The 20,794-nt window shown below is 44.5% G+C and overlaps 1 protein-coding gene across 2 annotated transcripts in view; it reads left to right on the top strand.

Moving 5' to 3' along the window:
- The window catches only part of si:ch211-158d24.2 (multiple epidermal growth factor-like domains protein 9), a 395,895-nt gene that overhangs the window by 357,666 nt on the left and 17,435 nt on the right, over positions 1 to 20,794 (top strand). For both annotated transcript variants that reach the window (XR_009787558.1, XM_061766332.1), the window contains exon 4: positions 10,306 to 10,455. Coding sequence is in view for 1 of the 2 variants with exons in the window: in XM_061766332.1 (XP_061622316.1) it covers positions 10,306 to 10,455 (150 nt within the window). In the remaining variant the exon portion in view is untranslated. The remainder of the gene's footprint in view (positions 1 to 10,305; positions 10,456 to 20,794) is intronic.

Here is a 20,794-nt window from a genome sequence, read left to right as displayed (position 1 = left end):
GAGCAACAACCCCCCGTCCGCGGCACTTTTCGCTCAGCCACAAATTCATCCATCCAGCCATCCATTCTCTGTACCGCTTATCCTCACTAGGGTCGTGCCGGAGCCTATATCAGCTATCTTCGGGTGAGAGGCAGGGTACACCCTGAACTTGTCGCCAGCCAATCGCAGGGGCACATATAAACAAACATATAAACAAACAACCATTTGCACTCACATTCACACCCATGGGCAATTTAGAACATTCATTCATCTTCCGTTCCGGGTTGAACCCCGGTCCTCAGAACTGTGAGGCAGACGTGTTAACCAGTCGTCCACCAGGCCGCGCAATTTAGAACAAATGTTTAAAAATAATCATTAACATGAATGATCGCCCATTCTTGTATTGTTTAAAATAAACATGATTGTTTGAACCTGTGTATTATTCAAGTTTGAGAAGACAAAAAGTGAGAAGTTCATTAACTTATCAATACTATAGTTGTGCTGTCCTCACGTCACAAAATGTGAAGTTAGACAGCCAGCGAAATAATAAAGAAAGCTCTGTACACAAGGCGTTTTTTTCTTTCTTTCTGTTATGGAGATCTCTTTGTTGATACAAATATCAGATAGAGAGAGTAAAAAGACGAAAGTTTCCCAAGGCTACGGTTGGGCATCGCTTAATTTAAGCGATTCCGGTCCCGATTCCTCATTTCGATTCCGGTTCCAAACAATTCTCGATTCCGATTCTTTTAGGGGCCCGCAGCATAGACTAAAGTGAACATTTGACACCGGGTTCTTTATAACAAGTATCAATCTTAAACCTATGGCAATGTGTGTGGAACTAACCCAATTGACTTAATATTCATTGTTTCCGCTAAATGTTAAATATAGTATTATTAAAATAGTTATTTGCGACTGTTTTATTACGGTAAATGGTTTATATGTGCAAGTTTTACCCTTATGTTTAAACTTGTACCCTTTTATTTTGAAGTGTACGCACCGGAACTATGCATTTTAGGACGAAAAGTAACTTAACAGACACCGGTGAATTTTGAAAACAAAAGAAAACCGAGACGGCAAGAAAAAGAGTAATAAATGGAACCAAGTACTATAAAGCCTTGTTTCCTTTACCTACCCACTGATGAGTCACAAGGTTAGTGTTTGTGATACTGTGAAAAGATTTATGTGAATTTTGTCCCAATTCATTGTGATGTAAAGTTGCGAGTTTTACCTTTGGTGAAGTTTTAGCTCAATGTTAAGCTTTTTTTTCTGTCATCGGCTCTTACATTGGTTTGAAGACTAACATAAATGCTAAAAACCACCAGTGTAAATGTGCAACCCACCCTTTAACTTGTTAGCTGCCTTAATGTTGGCATAGACGTATTTTATTGTTTCACTCACCCAATTTGGCTTCACTGAAGTTCTGCACAGTGTAGACTGAGGCTTGAAGCAGGAGGGAGCACGTCAGACTTCTACACATCGTGAAAGCCTCTTTTGCACAATATAATCTTATTCCAAGTGGTGCACTGAGGCGACCGGTCATTTATTTTAACAAAGTTAAGACACACTTTTGTTTGCCGCTACCGTTGGTCACAAGCACGTCTTCGTGCTTGCTCTTTTTCGTTGGTTTTCGCCATTTTCTTCTTCGGGGTCGGCGGAGTGTAGGCATCAAAACTGGGAACCGAAATTTGAACAATTCGGAACCGGAATGTTAGTCCACATTCCAATCGATTCTTAATGCTCAACCCTATCCAAGGCTGAAACGTTGTTATGAAATTCAAGGTGTTATGAGTCTTTTTCATAGTTCACTTATACAACCCCAATTCCATTGAAGTTGGGACGTTGTGTTAAAAATAAATAAAAACAGAATACAATGATTTGCAAATCATGTTCAACCTATATTTAATTGAATACACTACAAAGACAATATATTTAATGTTCAAACTGATAAACCTTTTTGTTTTTAGCAAATAATCATTAACTGGCTGTAGCACGTTCCAATAAATTAATAAAAAGGCATCCTATTATACATCCAGTTTGATATAAAACACAATTATATCCAATATACATAAGTAGGAGGTCGCTGCTCCAGATTTACATCAGTTTGGGGGTCCTTAGCCTGGAAATCATTGAAGATTCCTGATATAAAGCATTAAAAAATTTTATCGGTATCGGCTTAGAGAGACAGCAAGTTATCGGTTATCGTATCGGTGGCAAAAAAACGTTATTGTGCATCCTTATGAGGCACCTCCCTCATCTGGCTCCTCTCAATGCGGAGGAGCAGCGGCTTGCGTGTGAGCCATTCCCAGATTACCGAACTTCTCACCCTATCTCTAAGGAAGAGCCCGGACACCCTGCGGAGGAAGGTCTTCAGATCACCCAGTGTGGAATTTGTTTCACTGGTCTTTTGTATTTTCGTGTTGAAGTGTTGCAGGTCGTGGCCCTGGTTGTGGTCCCAGCGGAACCGCGTAGCACACGTAACATCGGCGACAAGAGCTGATCCGCTAGTACATCTTGTATTAATTAGGAAACACACTTACAATTATCTAATTAGTTTACGGATGTTAATGTTAAATGTATTAGGAGCGATGTTAGGGATTATGTCACAACACAGATTGAACTAACTTCAAATTCAGAACTGGCCAATAAAAATGGAAAAATATTTTACATAATACTGTATGAACCATGCAGCAAAGTTGGAAAAACTGTTTTGCGCAAACGACTCTAAATCAGTCTGGCATGCATTCCAATCGCTGACTAATTACAAGCGACGATCCCCCCAAGCTGAGAACAATAGCACACTATCCAACGACTTGAATACCTTCTACTGCAGATTTGAAAAGGACAGTTTCACACCACACACCGACCCGGCCGCACCCGCGACCACAATCACACCTCTGACTTCTGCGTTAACCATCCATGAACAGGATGTGAGACGCATCTTCAAACAACAGAAAATTAACAAAGCGGCAGGCCCGGACCATGTGTCCCCATCCTGCCTCAAAGTCTGCGCGGACCAGCTCGCTCCAGTCTTCACTCAGATCTTCAATAGATCACTGGAAATGTGCGAAGTTCTATCCTGTTTCAAACGCTCCACCATCATTCCAGTCCCCAAGAAACCTGCAATCACGGGTCTGAATGACTACAGGCCTGTCGCTTTGACATCTGTGGTCATGAAGTCCTTTGAACGTCTCGTGCTGGACCACCTCAAGAGTGTCACAGGTCCCCTGCTGGACCCCCTGCAGTTTGCCTACCAAGCGAACAGGTCTGCGGATGATGCAGTCAACATGGGACTGCACTTCATCCCAGAACACCTCGACAGTGCAGGGACCTACGCGAGGATCCTGTTCGTGGACTTCAGCACAGCGTTCAACACCATCATCCCTGAACTCCTTTCATCCAAGCTTCTCCAGCTCAGCGTCTCACCTGCCATCTGCCAGTGGATTTACAGCTTTCTGACGGGCAGGACACAGCAGGTCAGGCTGGGGGAGGCAGCATCAGCACTGGGCGCCCCAAGGTTGTGTCCTCTCTCCGCTGCTCTTCTCTCTCTACACGAACGATTGCACCTCAGCGAACCCGACTGTCAAACTCCTGAAGTTTGCAGATGACACCAATGTCATCGGCCTCATCAAGGACAGTGACGAGTCTGCATATCGACAGGAAGCGGAGCAGCTGGAGCTGTGATGCGGCCGACACAACCTGGAGCTGAACACACTCAAGACCGTAGAGATGATCGTGGACTTCAGGAGGCATCCTTCGCCACAGCTGCCCCTGATGTTGTCTAGCTGCCTTGTGTCAACCGTCGAGACCTTCAAGTTCCTGGGAATTACAATCTCTCAGGACCTGAAGTGGGCGACCAACATCAACTCCGTCCTCAAAAAGGCCCAGCAGAGGACTTCCTGCGGCTTCTGAGAAAGCACGGCCTGCCACCGGAGCTGCTGAGACAGTTCTACACAGCGGTCATCGAATCAGTCCTGTGTTCTTTCATCACAGTCTGGTTTGATGCTGCTACAAAAAAGGACAAACTCCAACTGCAACAGACAATCAAAACTGCTGAAAGGATTGTCGGTACCCCCCTACCCACCATTGAGGACTTGCACGCTGCCAGAACCAAGACAAGGGCGTGCAAAATCTTCTCTGACCCTCCGCACCCCGGTCACCAGCTCTTCCAGCTCCTTCCCTCAGGTAGGCGCTACCGATCAATGTAAACTAGAACTAGTAGACATTCCAATAGCTTCTTCCCTCTTGCAATCAACTTCTTAAACAGCTAACCTATAATTCCATTACAACAAGCTGGCAATTTTTTGACTTGAGTTCGTTGTCACATTTCTGTGGGGCCGATTATGTATTACTCGTGCACTCACTGTAGTTGTCTCGCCATGCTGCACTATTTGCATATACTGGCCACTCATGCCAGAGTAGCATCTGCTCCATTTGCACACTGATTGAGGAGTATCTGTAACTTTTGCACAACCAACATTGTCCCAGATTATCGCACTACTCGTCACTTTAAACCGCATACACTCCTTGAAGTCTCAGCGCCCTTTGCACAATGGTCATTGCACCGGACTATTGCATTATTAGTCATTCGAACTGCTCTAAGTGCTAGAGGACTCTGCATCTTTTTGCACAATTGTTTTTTGTCAATGTCTTTGTCTCCAAAGTGTTCTGTAAATTGACTGTCTGTTGTACTAGAGCGGCTCCAACTACCGGAGACAAATTCCTTGTGTGTTTTGGACATACTTGGCAAATAAAGATGATTCTGATTCTGATTTTCCAAGAGGATGCATTTTGGATTAGCCTTTGAAGTTGGTAATAGTGAAAAATGAAGTGAAACAGACAATGATTTTAGTCAATTATTTTCCAAAATGAGAGTGCTTAAAGAAGCGTATGCTCTTCATGTGGCACAGCTTGAAGCAGGCATCAGGTGCAGGTGGAGATGGGCCTGACTCAAGTTTGAGGCCAGAACAAAAAGGCAAAGAAATTGGGCAAATTTAATTTTAACCATGGAGAACCCACAGGGTCAAATTTGGCCGCCTTTAATTGCTGCTACCCAAAATGAACCAAAAACAATTTGTCAAATTTAACTTCACTTCCTGCCCCTGCATAGAGACACCTAGTGGATGAATATTGCACTGACATGAGCCAGAGGGGTAGTGACAAGATGGCGGACCACATGCTCTTTTGTTGAGCTGGAAACCTACCCAAACAAAATTGTCTTCTCAGCAAACCAGCAGTTGGTAAAATTTTGTATTTTTTGATCATCTATTTAGTATTAGCTTGCAGAATGCCTAGAAGTACGTTTTATATTATTTTTGGATAAATTAGCAACTCTGACCTAGTTCAAAAAACAATGGGCTAAAAATGTATGGGTTAAAACAAATGTCAGGTCAAAAATTACCCTTTGGTTCTTTGAGTGACTTTGTAGCTGGAGAATGGTGACAGATTGGCTAAAGTCTTGAAATAAATTCCATCCATCCATCCATTTTCTGAGCCGCTTCTCCTCACTCGGGTTGCGGGCGTGCTGGAGCCTATCCCAGCTATCATCGGGCAGGAGGCGGGGTACACCCTGAATTGGTTGCCAACCAATCGCAGGGCACATACAAACAAACAACCATTCGCACTTGTAAACTTGATGAAGAGGTTGGAGCTGTATGTCGGTGTGCAGTCATAGGTCAGCAGGGTGAGGCGGAGGGGACTCGACACACAACCTTGAGGAGCCCCCATGTTGAGACTGATGATGCTGGATCTGTTGCTGCCGACCCGTACTGCCTGCGGTCTACCTGTCAGAAAGTCCAGCAGCCAGTTACACATCGAGGTGTTGAGCCCCAGCTGGTCCAATTTGTAGATCAGTATTTGAGGGATGATGGTATTGAATGCTGAGCTGAAGTCTATGAACAGCAGTCTGACACATGAGTCCTTAGAGTCTGGGTGTGTGAGGGAGAGTGGAGGGCGGTGGAGACGGCGTCATTGGTTGACTGGTTGGACCGATATGCAAACTGGAAGGGGTCCAAGGAGGTGGGAGGAGGACTTGATGTGGTTCATGACTAGCCGCTCGAAGCACTTCATCAGGATGGGAGGGAGCGCTACCGGACAGTAGTCATTGAGGCAGGAGGGCGATGACTTCTTTGGGACCGGGATGATGGTGGTGGCTATGAAGCACATGGGGACAACACCCTGACTCAAGGAGGTGTTAAAGATCTCCATGAAGACATCTGTGAGTTCAGCTGCACAGTCCCTGAGAACACAACCAGGTAAGTTATCTGGGCCTGGGGCTTTTCGTGTGTTGATCCTGTTGAGAGATCTTTTTACCCTGTCCCGGGTCAGTGTCAGCACTTGGTCACCAGGAGAGGGTGGAGTCTTGTGTGCAGGGGTGCTGTTGTGTGCCTCAAAGCGGGCAAAGAAGTCATTTAGCTCATATAGCAGGGAGGTGGAGCTGTTGCAGGTCTGTGGAGAGGGTTTATAGTCTGTAATGGTCTGAATACCACGCCACAGACTCCTGGTGTCACTGCTGCGGTGGCGATCTTCCTGGAGTACTGCCTTTTGGCCTCCCTGATGCCACGGGACAAATTGGCCCCTCCTCATCCCCAGATCTAATAGCCCCGTTGCGGACTTTCAGTAGTCTGTAGACCTCCCCCGACAGCCATGGCTTCGGATTAGCACGGATAGTGATGGACTTAGTGATGGTGACATCATCCATGCACTTGCTGTTGTAGGAAGTAACAGTCTCTGTGTACTCCTGGAGGTATGTGATGGAGTTGTAGATGGCAGCCTGTTTGAACATGGTCTGGTCTGTGGTGGCGAAACAGTCGGTAAATAAAACGGCCGGCATTTCAGAGCCATAAACTCCAGTAGCGGTGAGCAGTGTTGACTGACCAAGATAGCGTCCCGACACCAGGCATCATTGATGTAAACACACACTCCGCACCCGCTGCATATGCACGCACCGCCATCTTGTTTAACCGGTACTCGAGAGCTCTGCTTTTCGGCTTAGCTCCTTCTTCACCACGACAGACCTATACATTGTCCGAATCCATGCAGACGCTGGCGGAGTCCAACCCTCACTGGTAACGAATCAGACTTATTGTCGGCAATACAAACCAGACTCTGACACCGGTCGTACATGGACCGAACAGCCTCTGCTGTATGGGTGAACTCCCATGAACCCTCAAGGATCCTGATGAGAGTATAGAGCTCGTCCACTGTTCCATGGCTAGGACGAAAACCACACCGCTCCTCCTGAATCTGAGGTTCGACTTCGAGGCGGACCCTCTTTTCCAAAACCCCTCAATAGACCTAACCAGAGAGGCTGAGGAGTGTGATCTCCCCTATAGTTAGAACACACCCTCCGGTTCCCGTTCCTAAAAAGGGGGACCACTACCCCAGTCTGCCAATACAGAGGTACTGCTCCCGATGTCCACGCGATGTTGCAGAGGCATGTCAACCAAGACAGCCCCACAACATCCAGAGCCTTTAGGAACTCCAGGCAGCTCTCATCCATCCCGGGGGCCCTGCCACCGAGGAGCTTTTTAACCACCTCGGTGACTTCAACCCCAGAGATGGGAGAACTCGCTTCGGAGTCCCCAGACTCTACTTCCTTGTAGGAAGGCGTGTCAGTGGAATTGAGGATATTTTGAAGTATGCGGCACACCAACTCACAGCGTTCCAAGTTGAGGTCAGCAGCACCCTGTCCCCACTATCCACAGTGTTGGCAGTGCACTGCTTTCCCTTTCTGAGACCCCGGTTGGTGCACCAGAATTTCCTCAAAGCCGTCCGCAAGTCATTCTCCATGGCTTCACCAAACTCCTCGCACGCTTGAGATTTTTGCCTCAGCGACGACCAAAGCTTCTGACAGGGGACTCTGACAGACATTCCCGGCAGACGCTCACAATACGTTTGGGTCAGCCAGATCGGACCAGCATCTTGCCCCACCATCGGAGCCAACACACTACCAGGTAGTGGTCAGTTGAGAGCTCCACCCCTCTCTTCAACTGATTGTCCAAGACACGCGACTGCAAGTCAAATGACACGACCACAAAGTCAATCATTGAACTGCACCCTAGGGTGTCCTGGTGCCAAGTGCGTGTATGGACACCCTTGTGTTTGAACAAGCTGTTTGTTATGGACAGTCTCTGACGAGCACAGAAGTCCAATAACAAAACTCTGATCAAGTTCTGATCGGGGGGATGCGGATGGGGTTTCACAAAAATGTCCTTCTAGGTCTCACTGTCATTGCCCACGTGAGCGTTGAAGTCTCCCAGAAGAATGAGGGAGTCCCCAGTAGGGGCACTGTCCAACACTTCCTCCAAGGACTCAAAAAAAGGTAGGTTCTCTGAGCTACTGTTTGGTACATAGGCGCAAACAACAGTCAGGACTCAGCCAACACCCCACCCCACCTGAATGTGGAGGGAGGCTACCCTCCCTGGCTGGGGGGGGGTTATCATTATGCCCATGCCTGCCTCTCATCATGGGAAACTCCAGAGTGGAAGAGAGTCCAACCCCTATCAAGAGGACTGGTACCGGAGCCCAAGCTGTGTGTTGAGGCGAGCCCTACTATGTCTAGCCGGAATTTTTCAACCTATCACACCAGCTCAGGCTCTTTCCCTGCCAGAGAGGTAACATTCCGTGTCCCGAGAGCCAGCTTCTGTAGCCAGGGATCGGATCGCCAAGGTCCCTGCCTTCGGCTGCCGCCCAGCTCTCTACGAGCCCCACCCCTCTGGCCCCTCCCACAGGTGGTGAGCCCATGGGAAGGGGGACCCAAGTTACCTATTCGGGCTCTGCGCGGCCGGGCCCCATGGGTGCACGCCCGGCCACCAGGCGCTCTCCATCAATCCACCTACAGGCCTGGCTCCAGAGGAGGGCCCCGGTGACCCGCGTCTGGGCGAGGGAAAACGTCTTCCATTGTTTATTTATCATAGGGGATCTTTGAGCCATGCTTTGTTTTGGCCCTCACCTTTGACCTGTTTGCCCTGGATAATCCTACCAGGGGCATAAAGCCCCCGACAATTTAGCTCCAAGAAACATCGGGACGCACAAACCCCTCGATAAGGTGACTGATTTCAGCCTCTCAACTGTAAATATTCCCTGAATTCTGTAGTCTTACATGATTTTTTTCCCTATTTTCTGACGCTCCAGACCAAACCAGTAACTGAATCATAATCAATTTAAAGAAAAAATACTCAGTTTTGTGTATTACGATAATCGTCATTTGCAGCCGTAGTATGAATAACCTGGTTTTGAAATGAACAGGTACGTCTCAATAAATTTGAATATATTTGTTCTCAAATGTGTAGTGGAACTGTCCGAGGCTTCAGGCTATTTCCCTATTGCATTTTCTGGCTCATAAATCACATCTATAGTCATCTGCAGGGTTCTGTTGCACAATTTCTTTAGGTATCTCAACTCAATAAATTAGAATAAATATATTGGCACCGCCCGTGTGGAATTTTGCATTTTCTCCCCGTGCCTGCGTGGGTTTTCTCTGGGTACTCCGGTTTCCCACCACATCCCAAAAACATGCGTGGTAGGTTGATTGAAGACTCTAAATTGCCCATAGGTGTCAATGTGAGTGTGAATGGTTGTTTGTTTCTATGTGCCCTGCGATTGGCTGGCGACCGGTTCAGGGTGTACCCCGCATCTCGCCCGAAGATAGCTTGGATAGGCTCAAACCCTAGTGAGGATAAACGGTACAGAAAATGGATGAATGGATGGATTATTAAGATGTAGCTGGAGTTGAACTTGAAGCAGCCTCAGATGTGTGTATCAAGCTGCATTCGCATTAATCAGTACCCAAGAAGTAGCTCTAACTTTCAAAAAGGTTGGTGAGTGCTTCACTCCCTCTCATGTGATACAGCTTAATTTTTTACTTGGTTTTGTTTAATCATTCAAAAATACCAAATAAACAACAACACTGTAATTGGTTAATAAACAGTCATCGGAAAATTATTACTATTGTTTTGCAATTAACTTTAATGCAAAATATTTTTTTATCTGACTAATCGAATAAAAATATTTGATGACAGCCGTAGATGAAATCTATTCAAACATGGATACGAAATATATGAAATGTACTGTATGCTGAATAATCATTCCACCCTGAAAAAAAGCTAAATTCCAATAACTCATTAGTCCAGAGTTAATATGACATTCATGCCCATCATGAATGTATGTAAACTTCTGACTACAATATACTTAAATTATTGTTGGTATATAATCCCAATAAAAAAAAAATTCAGGCTATAATATTGCCCTTATGGATGTTTCACCTTCCCCAGTTAACAAATTCTGAGCCAGGAAGAAAATGAGATTTTCCTAACTTTCTTTCCTCAGGTGTGTGTCTGAACTGTGAGGGCAACACCCAGGGGTCCAATTGCGAGGAGTGCAAGCCAGATCATTACCGCAGCCGTAGCACTGACTTGACTGAAGCCTGTGTCCTATGTCCCTGCTCCAACTCTTCCTCCACTGGCAACTGTCACACTGGTGAGTCCCTGACCTCGCACGGACACACACACACACGCACTCACATTTCCTCCTCATTACATCCTTGTCACATTTACAAAGGAAGCTCTTCCTTACAGGTATTATATACTGCATTCTACCTCAATTGTACATGTCATGTAATGTACCTTTAGCCAATTCTCGTGCAGGAACTGTTTTGGTAACCAAGTTGTAATGAATGCAACCCCCTTCTATATAAGGCTTGATTGAACACTGATTTCTCCATGCTAATCAGTGAAAAACATAGAAACAATAATAATTTCCAAGTACATCAATAACTGCCTTTTTGTAAGGTTGAATCAGTGAGTAAACATAATAATATCGCATGTGCATTATACAAGTCATTAATTGCAGTGATTACCTCAAAAGGTTTTGCAGCAAAATATTACCTAAATGGTAACATCATTTGTAACCAAGACTGGTCATTACTTTTTTTTTTTAAAATATTTTTCATTTGGACCACACAATAAAGCAACTTCAGATTTTTCAATAAATGACTGAATTGTTTATTATTAAGTTCAGTAACCATTGTGGATATTTCTTTAATTTTAGTTCTAACTTTTGTACTCATAACCCCTTAAGGGGAAATTTAAATCACTCTTACTCTGCTATATATTTTTTATTGCACATCTCCTGGAGAAACAATTCACACTCATGCAGGCAATGCAAGGCGAGATTCAGAGTGAAGAAGGCGTTTAGTTTTAAAGAGCAATTAACACAGGAATAATATATATATATATATATATAAGCAGCACATCATTGCAGACAAAGTACACTTTTCTCCCACATACACACACTTATACACATCTGCATTGGTCTGAGCTTCAGAGAGAGTGCAGGAGGATGGGTGGACAAGTACACAGCTTCCGCACTGCATGATAAGAGCTCTGCAGTGATCTTTTGCCAGTTTGGCTCTCAAATGTTTTTGTTCCCATCCATCTCTGAAAAACACATTCCATACACATCTTATTGTAAATGTGTATTAGATGGAAGGCCCATAATGTAGAGCATGGGTGCCCAAACTTTTTTGCCCCAAGATCTAGTTTTCAAGCAGCCAACCTCCCGCGATCTACCTTTTTTTGGGGGGTTGGGGCCGCGACCATGTCTCCGGTTTGAGATTGCAGAGCGCTACCAGTGAGATAAAATTCTGAGCCGCCGGCACAGGTCAGCACCAATGTATGTTGATGTACCTTGCATCACCGCATGAGCCAATCTTGCACAACACAACATAATTAACAATGTAATTTCTTTTGTCATTACCTGAGTTTACTCCGATGACTTGCACTGAAGTGAATCAGCCAGGATTGCGTAGTCAGTGTCGTATTTTCCATGCACAGTCCTAAAATGCCGCTCCACATTTCCGTTCTTTGGTAATGCGATGGCAGACTGGCAGATGAGGCATACGCATTTCGAAAATACTCCTCGTCCCATTCCGTATGAAAGTGGTAAGTTTTTGTCTTCTTACTTGGTCCAGCTCCCCCACTCATTTTATACCCTTTCTTAAGTTTAAGAGAAAATACCGAGAGATAAAAATTGGAGGTAACTCACCAACTAGCTTGTTAGTTTTGACACACATTTGGCGCCGTTTTTTGCGCATCTGCAGTTACCTTTAAACAGCGTTGTTTCCGCATGTGTGTGACCTAAGTGTCAGAAAAATTCAGATTTCAACGATTATATATGTATATCAATCAAGCAACTGGATGGATGATAGGCTGATGCCTTTTTTTTTTTTTAATTGTTTTTTTTTATGTCACACGATGTCATGCGATCTACCAATACTACGTTCATCGCGATCGACGCATTGAGCACCCCTGATGTAGAGGATATATGTCAAACTCAGGCCCGGGGGCCAAATTTGGCCCACGATGTAATTATATTTGGCCCGCAAGACCATATTAAATGTGTATTAGAGCTGGCCCGCCACTATATACCACATGCGGCACTAATATTACAAATCCCAGAATGCTTTGCTAGTGTGTTGGCCCATCAGTCTAGACCGGCGAGCACCCCTTACTTTTCTGTTGCAGTCGTTAGCAACTATACTACCAGTCTCCTCGAGCAAATTTACACTTCCCCTTCCCAAAAATAGCCTAACGAAAGATGGAAAACAGTTAACTTCCAAGACAGGTGGGAGGCAGATTATCAGTTCACTAAAGTAAAAGACAGACCTGTTTGTCGTGTGCGGAGCAACGCGACTGTAGCAAAGAATATAACATTGAATTGAATGGGTTTTTTTTAATGCCCTTTATCAACTCCTAGGCATGGACTGTTAATACTTTGAGGTTTGGATTTTTATGGAAGGACATTCTTATTTTTTTGGGTTGTTTTGTTGTTGGCCTTTGAAAAAAGATTTACATAAAAAAGAAAGGTAGTTGGAGATAGATAACATGAATTCTTCTCTCTATCTTCTATTTATCTATTTAAATACAAAACACGGCACGGTAGCCGACTGGTTAGAGCGTCTGCCTCACAGTTCTGAGGACCGGGGTTAAATCCCCGGCCCCGCTTGTGTGGAGTTTGCATGTTCTCCCCGTGCCTGCGTGGGTGGGTTTTCTCCGGGCACTCCGGTTTCCTCCCACATCGCAAAAACATGCACGGTAGGTTAATTGAAGACTCTAAATTGCCCGTAGGTGTGAATGTGAGTGTGAATGGTTGTTTGTTTGAATGTGCCCTGCGATTGACTGGCAACCAGTTCAGGGTGTACCCCGCCTCCTGCCCGATGATAGCTGGGATAGGCTCCAGCACGCTCGCGACCCTAGTGAGGAGAAGCGGCTCAGAAAATGTCACGGATGGCAATGCCGTAAGGGCAGATCTCAAAAAAAGAGACTCTAGGTAAGAGGTCCGAACAATTTTCATTAAATGACAGAGCATGTGAAGGCGAGACATACGAAACTAAAGGGGCTCACAACCAGAGAGAATCAAAAAACAGATAACGCAGGGAGACACGACAAAAGGTCCATGTGGTATAATCGTATAGAACCTAAATTTGGACAGAGGTCAGAACGGCGGCAAACACGGGGCAAAAACGAGTGAATAGTCCGACGCCCATACACTGTCACGGTGCCCCCTAAAAAGGCTGATTATTACAATGCATGACAGGTGCGTCACCGATGTCAACGCCCACCTTCGCTCACCCAGACACTGCAGCACAAAGAAAAACAATTTGAAACACAGGGCCATGACAGAAAATGGCTGGATAAATACAAAACAACAAACAAATACCACTGATGTCTTTTATCGCAAATTTGATTTCTCGTGTTTATAATATTAAAGTTTGTTTATTCCAGATTCAGTGTTTAAGTAAAATTTAAGTTTGTTCTCATGATAAACTTTAACGCTACATTTCTGCAGAAAAGGGAAACATGCACATCGCAGTGATTTTTCATTAAATATTGAGTTTGGCCCGTGAAGTTGTCCCAATTTTTTATTTTGGCCCACCGTGAATTTGAGTTGGGGATTTCTGTTTGTGGTTGGGAGAAATTGAGGTGTTAAGACTTCGTTATAGTCACGCGAACGGCGACCTCGCTGACGTCACTGCGGCTGTCCCGCACGCAGTTTGCCTTTATAATTGAGCGCCACCCACGCACGCAGTTTTGAAAATGTACTGCAGTTCACCTCCAAGTCGGGGTTGTGTCACTACTGCTGGTATTGGCTAGGACACCACAGGGTGGATTTTCCTCTGCATTTTTTTTGGGCCATTTCCGGTAGTCGTTTTTACTTTCCTTTCAGTAACAAGGAATAAAGCAACAACAATGGCGACCATGGAACAGTGTCTACTAGAACAAATGGACCTAGATGACCAGATGATGTTTGTGTATGTATATGTATTATGCTGCAAAATCGATCGAGAAGGTGGCGGCATAGATGGTATGTAGAACCAAGGGGCACGCTGAATACGTCATCACAGCATGTGACTTAAACGGACCAATCACGAGAGATGATCTCCGCAGCGTTCGACGCGCAGCAACTATTTTTGCCGTATAAAGAGGCCTTAAATCTTCCACAGAGAGATGTTGTTGTTTTTTTGCCACAGCAGCAGCAGTGATTGATAATTGAAATCTCCCACTGTGTTGCTCTGGGCCGAGTCAGGATCTAATTGTAACTCGGAAGCACTTGCAAAGCACAGTCCTTTCTTGCCACTGAAAATGTCCATTCTTTTTTTTAGGAGGATTTAACTAAGGGCTCCAAATCTGACAGCAAACATTTGTGAATCTGCCTTTGTAGAGACCTCTGAACTCCACTTTACATGTTTTACGAGCGGCAGATGTCAAAACATCCATACACATTCATCTTGGTTTGTCGAGTAGAGACTATTGCGGATTTGTGCTCCTTGACAAATTGCTTTAATTTGTCAATGAGCAAAATTGTATAAATTGAGATTGAGTGACCTTTCTGCTCCAGGCTTCGTCTGCCCTAGTTTTACACCGCACCTAAATGTTTTTTCTAAGCAGCGTTCTGAGTGGATTGGCTGTCACCCTCCTGATAGCTACAGAAGAGTAAACAAGAATCTTGTGGGACACAAATATAGTTGCAGCAACACAAAAACTCTCATTCCCACCAGTCCAAAACCAAAACTAGTTCACAGTATGGCAGGCAGTATGTTTCTGGTCTACAAACCCAATTCCAATGAATTTGGGACGTTGTGTTAAACATAAATAAAAACAGAATACAATGATTTGCAAATCATGTTCAAACTATGTTTAATTGAATACACGACAAAGACATTTAATATTCAAACTGATAAACTTTATTGTTTTTAGCAAATAATCATTAACTTGGAATTTTATGGCTGCAACACGTTCCAAAAAAGCTGGGACCGGTGGCAAAAAAGACTGAGAAAGTTGAGGAATGCTCATCAAACACCTGTTAGGAACATCCCACAGGTGAACAGGCTAATTGAGAACAAGTGGGTGCCATGATTGGGTATAAAAGGAGCTTCCCTGAGTTACTCAGTCATTCACAAGCAAAGATGGGGCGAGGTTCACCTCATTGTGAACAAGTGCGTGAGAAAATAGTCGAACAGTTTAAGGACAATGTTCCTCAATGTACAATTGCAAGGAATTTAGGGATTTCATCATCTACGGTTCATAATAGCATTAAACGTTTTCAGAGAATCAGGCGAAATCACTTTATGTAAGCGGCATGGCCGAAAACCAACATTGAATGCCCGTGACCTTCGATCCCTCCCTGCATCAAAAAGCGACATCAATGTGTAAAGCAGGGGTGTCAAACTCATTTTTGTCGCGGGCCACATTGTAGTTATGGCTTCCCTCGGAGGGCCGTTATGACTGTGAACCAATATAAAATATTGTCTCATATAATGACATACGCAACAAATTGATGGATAACTAGTTTTAAAATCAGAAGCCAATAAAAAATGTTCTACTATTATTACATTTATTCCAAAAAGGTGATTGTAACATAAAATGGTTGTAATATCTCAACATTATACAAGTAAAGACACCAATTTTGGTATTTTCACAAGAAACATGAAGTCGACTCACATGATTTGCTTTCGCGGGTCACATAAAATGATGTTGCGGGCCGGATCTGGCCCCCGGGCCACTAGTTTGACACCTGTGATGTAAAGGATATCACCACATGGGCTTAGGAACACTTCAGAAAACCAATGTCAGTACATACAGTTCGGCGCTACATCCGTTAGTGCAATTTAAAACTCTACTATGCAACGCAAACGTTGTTATCAACAACACCCAGAAACGCCGCCGGGTGGGCCCGAGCTTATCTAAGATGGACTGATGCAAAGTGGAAAAATGTTCTGTGGTCCAACGAGTCCACATTTAAAATTGTTTTTGGAACTTGTGGCCGTCGTGTCCTCCGGGCCAAAGAGGAAAAGAACCATCCGGACTGTTATGGACACAACGTTCAAAAGCCAGCATCTGTGATGGTATGGGGCTGTGTTAGTGCCAATGGCATGGGTAACTTACACATCTGTGAAGGCACCATTAATACTGAAAGGTACATACAGGTTTTGGAGAAACATATGCTGCCATCCAAACAACGTCTTTTTCATGGACGCCCCTGCTTATTTCAGCAAGACAATGCCAAACCACATTCTGCACGTGTTACAACAGCGTAGCTTTGTAGTAAAAGAGTGCGGGTACTAGACTGGCCTGCCTGAATTCCAGACCTGTCTCCCATTGAAAATGTGTGGCGCATTATGAAGCGTAAAATACGACAACGGAGACCCCGGACTGTTGAACAGCTGAAGCTGTACATCAAGCAAGAATGGGAAAGAATTCCACCTACAAATCTTCAACAATTAGTCTCCTCAGTTCCCAAACGTTTATTGAATGTTGTTAAAAGAAAAGGTGATGTAACACAGTGGTAAACATGACCTTGTCCCATCTTTTTTGGATCATGTTGCAGCCATAAAATTCTAAGTTAATGATTATTTGCTAAAAACAATAAAGTTTATCAGTTTGAACATTAAATATCTTGTAGTGTATTCAATTAAATGTAGGTTGAACATGGTTTCCAAATCATTGTATTCTGTTTTTATTTATGTTTAACACAATGTCCCAACTTCATTGGAATTGGGTTTGTAATTAGTCTTTTTTGGGGAAAAATCCACCCCCCTCTCACCTGTCTTCAAGCTTCTCGTGCATTTGTGAGAAAACCCCAAAACACAGCGATTCTACTCAACTGATGTTTGGTTTTGGTTGAAGTCATAAACTCCAAGTTATTTGGGAATAACACTGTGGTTTCAATTGAGTAAGTCTACACATGACCACATTTTTTAGTCCAAAGTTCTCAAGTAAGGAAAGTTCTGGTTAGTCCTGGCTATTTCTTCTCTGTCTCTGACCTTAACAGCCGTATGGTACAGTACATTGAACAGATACTATGTGGGCAACCTGCAAGGTCTAATAATATTCAGTGCTTTCAAAAGAGATGTAACACAAATCATTAGGGCTGTCACTATCGACTCTTTTTAGAATCGATTCAGCTATTGATTATTGGTTGAATAATCCCCCATCCCCCCCCTCCAAACACATACTCTCACACACACGCTATTAATTATTTTTTTACTACTAACTTTCATGTTTTCTCGATCCTTAAACTGCATATGTTAATACTGAATGTATGATTTAAATTTGGTGTACAGAATTTGAGACCGCAAAATGCTAAAAGCAATCGTGATTAGCATTAGCGCGCTAGCAAGGACCATTTTTTCAAAAATTGCTAATTACCATTCAGCTCACTGATAAATCATTTTATATGTACATTGCATATCTAACAGTGTTTTAAAAATCACTTACTGATGCTCCTCTGTCATTTTTGGCTAAGTTTATCAGTGGCCCAACATTGCGTTCGTCTGCAATAAATGGCCATGTGAAACATTGGTTCTGGCGACGCAAACATGGTTCCAGGCGGAAATCTTCGTCCGCCGCCCTTTTCCTTATAGAGTTTTACATTTAAAAGTATTTCCATGGCACTTCAGGTGGAAGTAGTGTGCACTTTGGAGTGGATCAACGCATGGGATTGCAAACACTTTTTCCTATACCACGGGAAGTCTTGTGGCGTGGTGTGCGCTGTGTCTGACTCAAATATCGCACCCTATAAAGAGGGCCATGCAACTCATTGATTTCAAATGTTACTGTATTTTTTTCTTTTGTATTTTATTTAAAAAAAGAAATGAAATAACAAAAACAAGTTTTTGTTTTTTTTAATATATACCGTATATAACTAGCTTTGCAGAATCAGAATCATCTTTATTTGCCAAGTATGTCCAAAACACACAAGGAATTTGTCTCCGGTAGTTGGAGCCGCTCTAGTACAACAGAACAATTTACAGAACACTTTGGAGACATAAAGACATTGACAAAAAACAATTGTGCAAAAAGATGCAGAGTCCTCTAGCAATTAGAGCAGTTCGAATGACTAATATTGCAATAGTCCGGTGCAATGACCATTGTGCAAAGGGCGCTGAGACTTCAAGGAGTGTATGCGGTTTAAAGTGACGAGTAGTGCGATAATGGTTGTGCAAATGTTACAGATACTCCTCAATCAGTGTGCAAATGGAGCAGATGCTACTCTGGCATGAGTGGCCAGTATATGCAAATAGTGCAGCACGGCGAGACAACTACAGTGAGTGCACGAGTAATACATAATTGGCCCCACAGAAATGTGACAACGAACTCAAGTCAAAAAATTGCCAGCTTGTTGTAATGGAATTATAAGTTAGCTGTTTAAGAAGTTGATTGCAAGAGGGAAGAAGCTGTTGGAATGTCTACTAGTTCTAGTTTGCATTGATCGGTAGCGCCTACCTGAGGGAAGGAGCTGGTAACCGGGGTGCGGAGGGTCCGAGAGGATTTTGCACACCCTTGTCTTAGTTCTGGCAGCGTGCAAGTCCTCAAGGGTGGGTAGGGGGGTACCGACAATCCTTTCAGCAGTTTTGATTGTCCGTTGCAGTCGGAGTTTGTCCTTTTTTGTAGCAGCACCAAACCAGACTGTGATGGAAGAACACAGGACTGATTCGATGACCGCTGTGTAGAACTGTCTCAGCAGCTCCGGGGGCAGGCCGTGCTTTCACAGAAGCCGCAGGAAGTACATCCTCTGCTGGGCCTTTTTGAGGACGGAGTTGATGTTAGTCGCCCACTTCAGGTCCTGAGAGATTGTAATTCCCAGGAACTTGAAGGTCTCGACGGTTGACACAAGGCAACTGGACAACGTGAGGGGCAGCTGTGGCGAAGGATGCCTCCTGAAGTCCACGATCATCTCTAGTCTTGAGCGTATTCAGCTCCAGGTTGTGTCGGCCGCACCACAGCTCCAGCCGCTCCGCTTCCTGTCGATATGCAGACTCGTCACCGTCCTTGATGAGGCCGATGACAGTGGTGTCATCTGCAAACTTCAGGAGTTTGACATTCGGGTTCGCTGAGGTGCAGTCGTTCGTGTAGAGAGAGAAGAGCAGCGGAGAGCGGACACAACCTTGGGGCGCCCCAGTGCTGATGCTGCGTGTGGATGAGGTGGCCTCCCCCAGCCTGACCTGCTGTGTCCTGCCGTCAGAAAGCTTTAAATCCACTGGCAGATGGCAGGTAGACGCTGAGCTGGAGAAGCTTGGATGAAAGGAGTTCAGGGATGATGGTGTTGAACGCTGAGCTGAAGTCCACGAACAGGATCCTCGCGTAGGTCCCTGCACTGTCAAGGTGTTCTAGGATGAAGTCCCATGTTGACTGCATCATCCGCAGATCTGTTCGCTTGGTAGGCAAACTGCAGGGGGTCCAGCAGGGGACCTGTGACAGCGACAAATGTCAAAGCGACAGGCCTGTAGTCATTCAGACCCAAGATTGCAGGTTTCTTGGGGACTGGAATGATGGTGGAGCGTTTGAAACAGGATGGAACTTCGCACATTTCCAGAGATCTATTGAAGATCTGAGTGAAGACTGGAATGAGCTGGTCCGTGCAGACTTTGAGGCAGGATGGGGACACGTGGTCCGGGCCTGCCGCTATGTTAATCGTTTGTTGTTTGAAGATGTGTCTCACATCCTGTTCATGGATGGTTAACACAGAGGTCAGAGGTGTGATTGTGGTCGCGGGTGCGGCCGGGTGGGTGTGTGGTGTGAAACTGTCCTTTTCAAATCTGCAGTAGAAGGTATTCAAGTCGTTGGCTAGTGTGCTATTGTTCTCAGCTTGGGGGGATCGTTGCTTGTAATTAGTCAGCGATTGGAATGCATGACAGACTGATTTAGAGTCGTTTGCGCTAAACTTATTTTCCAACATAGATCCTCTTTGCAATGTTAATTTCTTTAGTCAGCTAGTTTCTAGCTCGATTATACAGGGCTCTGTCCCCACTCTGATATGCGTCTCTCCTTAGCTTGGCGAAGCTGCTTAAGTTTAGCAGTGAACCACGGCTTGTTGTTGTTGAATGTGCGAAATGATTTTGTTGGTACACAAACCTCTTCACAGAAACTGATATAGGATGTGACAGTGTCCGTATATTCATCCAGGCTGCCAGCTGAATTTTCAAAGACACTCCAGTCTGTGCAGTCTAAACAGCTTTGAAGTTCCATCTTGGCTTCATTGGTCCACTTTTTCACTGTTTTCACTGTAGGCTTCGCGCATTTAAGTTCTTGCCTGTACGTCGGTATTAAGTGAATTAAGCAGTGATCAGATGAGCCCAGGGCTGCACGAGGTATAGCACAGTATGCGTTTTTTACCGTAGTGTAGCAGTGGTCTAAAGTATTATTTTCCCTGGTAGGACAGTCGATGTGCTGCTTGTATTTAGGGAGTTCGTGGTTGAGTTTAGCTTTGTTAAAGTTAATAATGAGGGGTGAGTCCGGGTGTTTTTTTTTCAATTTCG

The sequence above is a fragment of the Phyllopteryx taeniolatus genome, chromosome 3 (genome assembly GCF_024500385.1).
Source record: "Phyllopteryx taeniolatus isolate TA_2022b chromosome 3, UOR_Ptae_1.2, whole genome shotgun sequence".
Classification (NCBI taxonomy): domain Eukaryota; kingdom Metazoa; phylum Chordata; class Actinopteri; order Syngnathiformes; family Syngnathidae; genus Phyllopteryx; species Phyllopteryx taeniolatus.
This window is presented reverse-complemented; position numbering and strand designations above follow the sequence as displayed.